The following is an 11,804-nucleotide window of genomic DNA, read 5'->3' as shown; positions in this document are numbered from 1 at the left end:
TTGGTGATATTAATAATAAGCATTTATTTGTCAGTAGCCGGCCGGTGTGGCCAAGCGGTTAAAGGCGCTACAGTCTGGAACCGCGTGACCGCTACGGTCGCAGGTTCGAATCGTTCCTCGGGCATGGATGAGTGTGATGTCTTTAGGTTAGTTTGGTTTCAGTGGTTCTACGTTCTAGGGGACTGATGACCTTAGAAGTTAAGTCCCATAGTGCTCAGAGCCAATTGAACCATTTTTTGTTCGTCAGTATTTACGTGAACCTGTAGGTAGAGAAATATCTTTTGCTGGTTAAGTATAGGAGTTGACGTCATGAAACTACACTTTTATTGCGTCAGCATACAACTATTACAGAAACAACAGAAAGATAAAAAGAATACAAATGCAATGTTTTTAATACTGATCTTTACAGAAATGAAATTTACTGCATGTCGTGAAATAATCAGAAACTGACACAGAATAGGATGTGTAGATTCCATTGTTTATGTTTAAATAAATTTGTCAAGTTCTGACACTCTTGCAGTTTCTTGGCTTCTCTGGAAACAGCAGATGTCTTCAGTCAGCAGGTCAGCCATTTAGTCTCCACTCCCTCGCAGACGATTCAAGCTGAGGCAACGGACTGGCAATACTCCTAGTTCCTGGGACAATCTGACAGGTATGGTTTACACTGACTCTTTGGTTTCACCACGTAAACTGCAACGAAGAGAAATGCGCTTTACTAAAGATAGGAAGTACAAAAATAACATAGCAGTTTAATTTTACTAGTGATATGACAACGGTAAGCCTTCACCTTTTTTACATAGCGCGAATTTCACTGTCAGCATTGTGACAAGATTATGTTACGATCGTGTATGAGAGATAATGTGGGGTCACACAGTGTGCTATGTTACAGGGTTCCTATCCCTACTGGTACTATAGCAGACAGTTGGAAGATTGACGACGCGAATAAACCTGACTTATTAGCGTATTTCGAAAGTTTAAGGATGTCACTAGAACCACATTCCTCTAAGTGGGTAATGCTCCTGGCATGCGAAGCATTCAGTAAGCAACACATGTATCCTATGACGAGGCAAATGACGAGAACCTGAGGGATCTCGGTTTACTTTGCTGTGAACTGATCTGGCGACCCTTGAGTTTGTGATTTCGAAATGGTCAGAACTGCCGTTCCCCAGTAACCGTAAAGCATTGTCGCACGTGAGCTATCTCATTGGAAAGCTGCGCCTCACGAGACCATCTTAACCCTGGAACAATCCAACGTGACTAGAAGAAATGCGTTTACTCTGTCCTTCGTGTACACGTCAGCAACGGTATTCCGCCGTCCGAACGTTCGCCCAACCACTTGTAACAACCCGATTGTAGAACCCATAACGAACACAGTTTTGTTGCAAAAAGGAATAGAAAAGTCAGTTATCTTGACAGTGATGACAGCTACTGACAACATTATTTACTCTCTACGCAGTTTGATAAACAACAATTTTATGTAAATATTAATGCTTCTCATAAAGAAAGAAGTGAATGAAAGAATATCATATGATACTAAACAGAAACCGTAAGGAAGCAATTGAAGAAACTATTATTTACGAAGGTTAAATCCCAGACCATAAATTCACCAAAGATAACATTTATCCTAGAAAAGGGATGGAACCGCATCAAGCTCTAAGTTCTCTGTGACTACAATGTAACTCGGCAATGGAAATGTTAGATTCAGTTCTCTCTTGTACTCTTGCAATAGTAGTACGCATCTTAAGCGTTACTAGATTGTTCTAAAACAGATCTGAAGATTAAAAGTTTTACGGTTGGAAGTATTAGTCAGAAGTCGGACAGAAGTAAAATCATCTTTCCCGTTTAGACAGATAACGGGATAGATGTTGCTGATTTGTGATGGGACTTAGCCTTAGTGATACTTAACAGTCACGAACATCAGAAGACACACAAAGACGCTCTTCGCTGACATAAACTCAATTATTAGAGTTGAACAGGCAACAGATAAACGCAGTCACGAAGAACTTACAATTGCACCGTGTTGTCAGAAGCTATCGGCAAAGTCAGAACTTCGGATGCTAAACGACGAAATTACCCTGCAGAAACTCTGAATGAATTCTGTACCCTTATCCATCACACAGAATGACAAGTGTGGAGAGCGCAAGATCACCAAAATGTTAATTGTTTTGAGACAGACCAAAAGTTTGTAGTAGTGAGACCTTTCATGTTCCCCAACTCTAGAAGATTCACATTTTGTTAGAGTTTGAAGAATTATTCTCTTGAAATTGCGCCTATGATACTCTGTACGATCCCTGTGAAGTTATGGGCTTCTGCTTTGTGCGAGATGAGAGGCAACTTTCTGTTTAATAATCGTCCGCAGTATTATTGCACCTGGGACTGGGGCATATCGGTCGGCTCATCATGAGTTTTAATTGTGCTATTTTGCTAGGACACGATGAGCAATTTCACAGTACAAGCACAGCTGTCCTGAAAACTTCGACCGAAGATGCGTTTTCCTTAACCACTGTTCTTGATGACTGCAATGTATCAGCCTGCTTACAACAGTGGCCACGAAAAGACAAACTAAATAATGTCGTGTTTGTGTAGTAACAAACTTACTACACATGTAGATTTTACCTCTTGTTTTGTAGACATGTCCATCTACAGATTCATTATTTACCTTTCATGTAACAGCTACTCTCGTGGTAACCAAAACACATGCAGGCACAATTTCTAATTCAGTTGAAATCTTAAGTAGTACTACCACAACGCCACTTCACTATCCTTTTTTCTAGATACTTTGGTCTGGCCTAAGTAAAGTGCTTTTACCAGGTTCTTTTTTCACTGTTCATTGACTCCTAATTAAAATATGAGGCATGCTGCTATTTATAAATGCCTCAAATTTCGGACATTTTCAGCAATGGTTGTGCTAGCGCAGTGTGTCATCGTCTATAAGTAGCATATAGTTCGTTCTGATATTACATTGTACATGTTAACTAAGTGAATGAGTGTGTGCCATAATTTAATGCTAGCATGATGTTTCCGATTAGATGTAGTCCAGAACGTTCACTTATCACTGCCCATGTTCACCTAATCCTTCGTCTCTACATCAACGCGTCGCTAAATTTTAAACTTCGAAGCCTATTTCTACATGTTCCTAAACGTATGACGGGTATTGTTTATACGCACTAATCCACTTTTCGGCCTTCTACAGGGTACGACGAAAAGTGTACGTTACCTATCGATTTACAGTGTTTATCTTAGTGTAAGTTTGTGTACAACGCTGCCAACACATTGACTGTGAAAATTAAGCACACGCTATGGACCGCGGTAGAGATGGCAACTTCCGTCTCCTGTTAAAATGTCTTTTCGTAAAATGCTGAAACTATAGCCCATTTCGAACTTGACGTCGCGTTACACGACATAATCCTCGTAAAAAAATTCAAAGGTGTGTAGAAGTTAAAAACATGCAGTAGTTTTGCGGGGAAAGAAAGTTAGTGTAAAATGTGGACTAAATATGAGCAGCAAATTCCTCTGAATGGTTTTGGTGGAGAATCATGAAGAGTTGTAATTGCGTAATTTCGGTAAGGGCGTCCCTGATCCTTGATGATTTGGTTTCATTCATGTTTTCACATTCACGGAAGAACCGTTGGCAAAATAAGATGCAAAACGGTCTAATGCTATCTTGTCAATCATGCACAGAAAATAGTAGTATTTGAATTAACTTACCTTTCGGTAGCTGGTTGTAGCAAGAATACAGCTTCAGGGAATTAGCATACAAGTAGAACTTGTTGTCTGCTGCGACACAAATGGTATCATCGTCATCTTCCGTGTAGGACGACCTTCCCAGAAATCTATTCTCAGTCGTGATATTGCCGGTGCTTAGTTCCTCATTCCCGATGCTGACGGTGGTCGTCCCTTCTGGTTGTCCATAGACCTCCACCACTGCTACCAGTGCTGTAAAAGTCAATGATCGTAATCACAGATCTTTATATCGTCTAATGGCTGTTAGTGCAACTCACCCACTTAGCACTACAACACAGCTGTGAGTACCGGGCGTGCGTCGTGCTTCGGTAGCTCAGTTGTTAGAGCACTTGCCCGCGAAAGGCAAAGGTCCCGAGTTCGAGTCTCGGCCGGGCACACAGTTTTAATCTGCCAGGAAGTTTCATATCAGCGCAAACTCCGCTGCAGAGTGAAAATCTCATTCTGGAAACATCCCCCAGGCTGTGGCTATGCCATGTCTCCGCAATATCCTTTCATCCAGGTGTGCTAGTTCTGCTAGCTTCGCAGGAGAGCTTCTGTAAAGTTTGGAAGGTAGGAGACGAGTTACTGGCAGAAGTAAAGCTGTGAGTACCGGGCGTGTGTCGTGCTTCAGCAGCTCAGTTGGTAGAGCACTTGCCCGCGAAAGGCAAAGGTATCGAGTTCGAGTCTCGGTCGGGCACACAGTTTTAATCTGCCAGGAAGTTTCATATCAGCGCACACTCCGCCGCAGAGTGATAATCTCATTCGGGATGTCATGGATTATTTGAACTACATAGGAGTAGTACCAATACATCGCAGCATGTACGTCACTCTAATCGTTAGTAACTTGAACTATCAAACGATAATTGGGGTTTGGCACAGGAGACACATGGCCTAGGAGAATCTGGCAGTTGTAATCCGTTCGACGAAAGTAGAATACTCTTGCCACTACAGCTGGTAGCGACAATGGCATAAGTGCAGTAGTACGATTGCCCCGAGTAATTTATCCCTTGTTCTGAGTGTACCCTACTAAAATTACATACTTTCATTGAATTTTACTAAGTGCTCTCCTGGCTATAAGCTAAATGCTGTAATTGGAAGTCATTCCCCATAAGGTTGGTATTGGAATCCAATCTGTCCGCCTAACATCCCACACGTTAATTGGCTATGATGTATATGACAGAAAAGTGGGTCATTTCTTGAACAATCCGCTCGTCCCACAAAATAAAAAAGAAAGAATCAACAGTGACATAGACGCTACGTTCATGTCGGACAAGTTCTCGCAATTAATTTCGTGCTCCATTATACAAATGCAATGGTCTTCCAAGTTCTTGTTGGATTGTTATTATCTCACAACTAAATTGACAATAGTAGTACTTTACTCAATTATGTTTGCGAATGTTTCCCTTTCTAGTAAGGTTCTGCCCCACTAAAAGTTAGCCAGACATTTGGCTGAAAAAGTTGGGCTTTTCATTGGTTCTGACATCAAGCAGCCCGCTCTACCGTTTGTAGTAAGGAATGAAGAGTATTGAAGGAGCTGGAAGCAATTCTCTTTACGATCATGTAGCTGATGTTTCACTGAAAAGCACAAATATCTCCAAGTGGATGACTCTCTAACAGTCTTTCACTCCTCATCAAGATAAAGAACGTAACCCATTAAAACATTGCTCCTGTTACGTCTCCTCAAAATCACTTGCTTGACAAGATTAATAGGTACCATTAGATTTTGTCTGTTTTTATGTTGCACTCAAATTAAATTTAGGTGCAAAGAAGTGACAGCCTTGCATGGAAAGTCTCACTTAACTTCTTGTGATGTTCCACATATTGTACGATTGAGGCATCACAGCTCTTTCACTATTTACGTTAAGTCCAATTTACTAGTACTTACACGATTCCGTCACAGTAATGTGACCACCGCCTTTGTTCGGCATCAGCACGAGATAATCACTGACTGACGGTAGGGTGCAACATTAACAGTGGAGGCTGTGCCAGGCCGCCGCGGCGGACAGTGCAGTCTTTGTCATAATGCGGAAACAAAACTATTTATCTGACGTCCAAAAGGGTATGATAATTGCCTTCCCGGCCATAGGTGGATGCACGCCTCAGTTTGTAAACAGTTCAAGTGTCGCCCTGCTTAAAGTGTACTGCGTATGGCGAAACTGTACTATCCAAAACCGACAGCATGACCAGTGGGGCAGCATGGACCATAGATGGCAGAGGTGACAGGCAGCTGCGGAGATGTGTACGAATGAAACGGCATACAACAGTTGGGGAAAAGACGACCCTGATGAACTAAAGGGTAACCAACAGTGTCTGCTCAACAATCATCAAGCGAAAGCAAAGGGTTACCAACAGTGTCTGCTCAACAATCATCAAGCGAAAGTCGGTATTTTCCGGCGTCTACTGCAGGTGCCAGATTCGTACGCTTACGTCGACTGCTGTTCATTGGCGACGAAGGCTTGAAATTGCTGTCCAGTATCTTAACTGGACCTGTTTTGAGCGGCTGTTTTAGGCGAAAGACGTTTTATGCTCGATCGGTATAAGGCGGGTGGTGTGTACGGTGTGAAACGTCTCAATGCAAACAACCTGCAATGAGTGAGGGAGTGCTATGGTCTGGGAATGTATTCGTGTCGGTGATTCTTCATAATAGATGCCATAATTGATCCAAACTACACTCCTGCAAATTGAAATAAGAACACCGTGAATTCATTGTCCCAGGAAGGGGAAACTTTATTGACACATTCCTGGGGTCAGATACATCACATGATCACACTGACAGAACCACAGGCACATAGACACAGGCAACAGAGCATGCACAATGTCGGCACTAGTACAGTGTATATCCACCTTTCGCAGCAATGCAGGCTGCTATTCTCCCATGGAGACGATCGTAGAGATGCTGGATGTAGTCCTGTGGAACGGCTTGCCATGCCATTTCCACCTGGCGCCTCAGTTGGACCAGCGTTCGTGCTGGACGTGCAGACCGCGTGAGACGACGCTTCATCCAGTCCCAAACATGCTCAATGGGGGACAGATCCGGAGATCTTGCTGGCCGGGGTAGTTGACTTACACCTTCTAGAGCACGTTGGGTGGCACGGGATACATGCGGACGTGCATTGTCCTGTTGGAACAGCAAGTTCCCTTGCCGGTATAGGAATGGTAGAACGATGGGTTCGATGACGGTTTGGTTGTACCGTGCACTATTCAGTGTCCCCTCGACGATCACCAGTGGTGTACGGCCAGTGTAGGAGATCGCTCCCCACACCATGATGCCGGGTGTTGGCCCTGTGTGCCTCGGTCGTATGCAGTCCTGATTGTGGCGCTCACCTGCACGGCGCCAAACACGCATACGACCATCATTGGCACCAAGGCAGAAGCGACTCTCATCGCTGAAGACGACACGTCCCCATTCGTCCCTCCATTCACGCCTGTCGCGACACAACTGGAGGCGGGCTGCACGTTGGGGCGTGAGCGGAAGACGGCCTAACGGTGTGCGGGACCGTAGCCCAGCTTCATGGAGACGGTTGCGAATGGTCCTCGCCGATACCCCAGGAGCAACAGTGTCCCTAATTTGCTGGGAAGTGGCGGTGCGGTCCCCTACGGCACTGCGTAGGATCCTACGGTCTTGGCGTGCATCCGTGCGTCGCTGCGGTCCGGTCCCAGGTCGACGGGCACGTGCACCTTCCGCCTTACCATTGGCGACAACATCGATGTACTGTGGAGACCTCACGCCCCACGTGTTGAGCAATTCGGCGGTACGTCCACCCGGCCTCCCGCATGCCCACTATACGCTCTCGCTCAAAGTCCGTCAACTGCACATACGGTTCACGTCCACGCTGTCGCGGCATGCTACCAGTGTTAAAGACTGCGATGGAGCTCCGTATGCCACGGCAAACTGGCTGACACTGACGGCGGCGGTGCACAAATGCTGCGCAGCTAGCGCCATTCGACGGCCAACACCGCGGTTCCTGGTGTGTCCGCTGTGCCGTGCGTGTGATCATTGCTTGTACAGCCCTCTCGCAGTGTCCGGAGCAAGTATGGTGGGTCTGACACACCGGTGTCAATGTGTTCTTTTTTTTCCATTTCCAGGAGTGTAGTTAAAAGAAAAAAGGGTCCGTTAAATTGACAACTCATTTTGAATCAAGTGGTCATTGTAATAGAAAGCTGTAGTAACTACGGTTCTATATGGTGCAGCACTGCTATGGTAACGCAGACCATCAGTTGAAACGAATAGTGATATAAGCGCAATACACGTTTGAGTGACAAAAGTAAACTGGCTATCTTGTAGTCTAAGCAATTTTTTCTGATTTTATGTTTTGTTCTGTAAATGACCTATCTCTACACAACATTAGTATTGGCAAGAGGTTGTTGCCATGAAGGATAGATTCTACGGCACTATTCGAATAGTATCTGATAAAGAATTAACTGCTTGCGGTCACGACTAAATATTTTCAAAGAGACAGCATTATCGTGGTTTGTGTGACGCATTACAGTTTCTATGCAGTGTTGCTGGCCGCAATTAAAATATTTATTAAAATTATTTGATCACAGATTAACATCTTTTGTGTTTATTTTACGCGTGTATTTTACATCTAACCTCGCGCGGGGGTGTCTGTTAATTTACCGCATTACCTTTTTTGTCCAGTATTTACGTGAATTCAGTGTCATTAGCTATTTACCAAATGTAGCTTTCAATCGTTTTGGAGATGGGAAACCTTTTGTTCTGATTTCTAAATTCGTTCAGACAACCTCCCACGGTAAGGCTGCCGCACGTTGCCTTCCTTTTTTTATTTATTTTTTGCTTTTCTATCGTTGTTGCCCACAGCAAACACTCATGCAGTAGCGATAGGGTTGTCGCTGTCAAAATTCCGTCGGTAAGCATCGATCTTCGATTTAGACGCTTTGTTCATATTTATTCTGCAACAGTTTTATACACAGGAGAGTATACGTGAGTAATATGTTATGATACAACAAGAATGTAATGTGGTTGCACTGGATTACTCAGTTGCTTACTGCACTCTGATGATGATTCGATTCAGCAAACAGCTTATAGTAGACGAGATAAGCTTCATAATAGCGAAGATTACGAAGTGCTCATTCGAAATAAGACATGCATAATAAGGTCTATTGGATTCTTTTTTTTTTCTTTCGGTCATACAACCATCTTTCAAAACATTGAAAAATTTTTTTGCACCCTCTACGTAAAACGACGAAAACTCTACAAGATATCTCACGGACGGCACTGATGTCTGTAGCGAGGTTGCTGCGTTAAAACACTGTAGGGAAATGGAAATCTGCAGACGGTCCATTATTGTTTGAGGCGCTGGTAGTTGAAATTGAACGTAAGTAAGAATAAAGCACTGCGCATAAACACGTGAAAAAACCCACAACACTTCATTTACACTACTGGCGAAAATTCACTGAAACCAGGAAATACCTAGGAGTAATTGCCCGAAGAGACCTAAAGTGGAACGACCAAATAAAACTGGCTGCAGGAAAAGCAGTTGCGAGTGTGAGAGTTATTGGAAACTTCTTAATGAAATGAAATTCATCCACGAAAGAGATGGTTCTCGAAGCACAATGTCTGTAGGTTCCTGTGTACTTCTCGTCCGCTTTGAATCGATAGGACAGACTGAGAAGATAGAGAAGACGAAGAATGATTCTTTTGTTTAGTAAGTGCGGGGGCTTTACGAATATGCTGAACGAGCTCAACCTCCTCATCGTCAAAGTGATGTTTCAAACTGTAACAAGATTACTACGGCTGTACCTACAATATATACATATTGTACTTATTTACGTGATATCGGCTATCAGCTTTTATCTGTAATTTTGTAAAATGTTTCTATGATTGTCTTTGCATCTATTATCTCGATACTCGCTACGATTCCTAGTTTGCTTCTCATGGGTGTATAAGAACTAGTCAGCCATACTGTACATTTGTAATTACTTGGGTCTTACTCTAAAATCATTCAAAATTTTCATATAGGCAACACAAACACCTTTCGTCAACTATCTATGAAGTACCATTGCTCGCGAGCAAAGGATATCAAAAAATCTTCTTAGAACACTCCCTACCCTTTAAGGTGTTTTCCATTCCGAACTTTACGTCGCCAATTGCTGCAATAAAATGTACTTCCTTGACTCTAGAAATAACTTTTCACACTGATTAATACGTGAGAAATCACCTAAAATGGAGGTAAGATAAAAATGTTTCACCTGAATGAAAGTTTATAAATTCTGCCAATACTTACCAGCAACAAGCAACAGAGCAGCTTTCATTGTACTCGACAGGACTATAACTGCTCGATGCGATATATTTTCGTTTATATATGTTTAGACACACGATGGCGTCATTGAATGTTATCCTTAAGTTTCCTCCTGAGTTTCCGTTCCGTGAACTGTGGTTGCAGCAACTAGCAGCAGATTGACTTTCCTTGTACTTGAAACGATCTGTTATCGTTCGCTGTGTCATACTTACTATCAACATTACAACTATAGCATTCAATAAAACTGGTTACCATACTGAGTCGTTTACTTTGCTTCTTTTTTCCTTTCCTTCTTTTTGCGTTGCGAGTCACTGTAGTAGAGGCGAGGAAACGAAACGACCGGTGTCCACTGCCACGGCTCAGCAACATAGTTGAGTTGATATTTTCACACTCGTGTTATTGGCAATACTTGTCCAATCCGCAATGAGAAGACCAATTTCTATTAAAGCGAGTTTCTAGAAATTGCTTATAATACATTTTAACATTAGTACAACTCAGTTTAGGTACAGATTCGAAACGAATATTTTTTTCTTTCAATAAAGCCTGTTTTTTAATGCGGTACGGCTCGAATCTTGATGAAAGGAGGTGAACAAATGTTAGTGATCGTTTATACCGTTCATCGAGCAGTCTAAAGAGCTTTCCATTTTGAAGAGGAAACACTTGTGCCTAGAGGTTTGTATACTTAGGAACCTAAGTACCTAGATACTACAGTCGAGTTACCAATCTTAGAATTACATGAGGGAGTGTACTCTAGAGACTACCGAAGCAGTTTCCACAATATTCTAATTTTTTTTATTGTTCTTAGACGTAAGGTTGTGTTTTTGCAGCATTTGTAATTTTTTCGAGATCTACACATTTAAGTCCTATTTAATACATTAAATCTATTTGAAATATATGGTCAATTCTTTAGTTACAGACCTTTATGCCAAGTTATACATACATATTGCACTAGATTCATTTTGGGAATACTATATCGCATGGGCACTTAAAATTGTCCTCCTTAAAAAATCATGTTGTGTTAACGGGTAACAAGCCGACGCCTTCTGTAGACACTAGCCGTCATATGAAACACCAGACGAGCATTATTTGTTAGGATTGAGTCTAGCTACACAATTAAAACGAAAATGGCAAATATTTGCTATAACTCTAGAGAAAGGGCACACAAAGACTCTTAGGAAATACATCCTATATAAAGTATTGACGGTTACGGAATGCTGCATCGGTCGTTCGCCTTAATAAGAAATAATTTAACACAGGACAATGTTGTGACTTGGAAAATGGGAAATCCTTGAATGTGGCGGAGAAAATTTTGTAATGCAGGAAGAGACTGGAGCACAAGAAAGTGAATGAGTAATAAGAAAGTATTTTAAAGACCAAATACCCAGATGGCTAGAAGCGAAAGTGTGTAAATTGTTTCGAATTACAACCTTGTCCTTGGCTCTTCTGGTAGAGTGAAAGTCACACAAGGAACGACTTCCAGAGAAAAAGACGATTCATCACTTCTCACTAACACCTCCTCAGAGGTACACAGACGTATTCAACATGAGAAATGTTTAATTGTTTTGGGTTTTAGTGTAAATGGCATATTAGTTACATATGTAGTACATTCTATCGTGTGAAAAAATTATGTCACATTGTCCTGAGAACAATGAAGTGAAACAACTTTTTTAATGCATTTAACCTTTCATTTTGCAATAAAAGACATAATGTCCGGTGGGATACCGCAATCACTAATTATACGATGTTACTTATAATCCGTCTTGATTGCAAAAATATTTATTCACATGACTGGTTAGAGGAGAAACTCGTCTATACACA

At 42.2% G+C, this 11,804-nt stretch overlaps 1 protein-coding gene across 1 annotated transcript; it reads right to left on the bottom strand.

The window, feature by feature from the left end:
• Positions 1-307: 307 nt before the first annotated feature.
• LOC124777625 lies at positions 308-10,079 on the bottom strand. Its single transcript, XM_047253099.1, has 3 exons — positions 9,972-10,079; positions 3,709-3,936; positions 308-690 (listed from the first exon to the last, which is right to left on the bottom strand). The coding sequence occupies exons 1-3, from the start codon at positions 9,997-9,999 to the stop codon at positions 629-631; spliced, it is 318 nt and encodes a 105-aa protein (XP_047109055.1). The 5' UTR covers positions 10,000-10,079; the 3' UTR covers positions 308-628.
• Between the last annotated feature and the right edge of the window lie 1,725 nt (positions 10,080-11,804).

Source organism: Schistocerca piceifrons, chromosome 2 (genome assembly GCF_021461385.2).
Source record: "Schistocerca piceifrons isolate TAMUIC-IGC-003096 chromosome 2, iqSchPice1.1, whole genome shotgun sequence".
Taxonomy (NCBI): domain Eukaryota; kingdom Metazoa; phylum Arthropoda; class Insecta; order Orthoptera; family Acrididae; genus Schistocerca; species Schistocerca piceifrons.
Note: the sequence above shows the minus strand (reverse complement) of the source record. Positions and strands in the feature narration are given on the sequence as shown.

Excerpts from the sequence above, each read along its gene's own strand:
- LOC124777625 (XM_047253099.1), bottom strand. The coding sequence starts at position 9,999 with ATGAAAGCTGCTCTGTTGCTTGTTGCTG. Across the intron at positions 3,937-9,971 it reads TGCTCTGTTGCTTGTTGCTG|CACTGGTAGCAGTGGTGGAG; the intron begins GTAAGTATTGGC and ends TGACTTTTACAG. Across the intron at positions 691-3,708 it reads CTACAACCAGCTACCGAAAG|TTTACGTGGTGAAACCAAAG; the intron begins GTAAGTTAATTC and ends TCTTCGTTGCAG.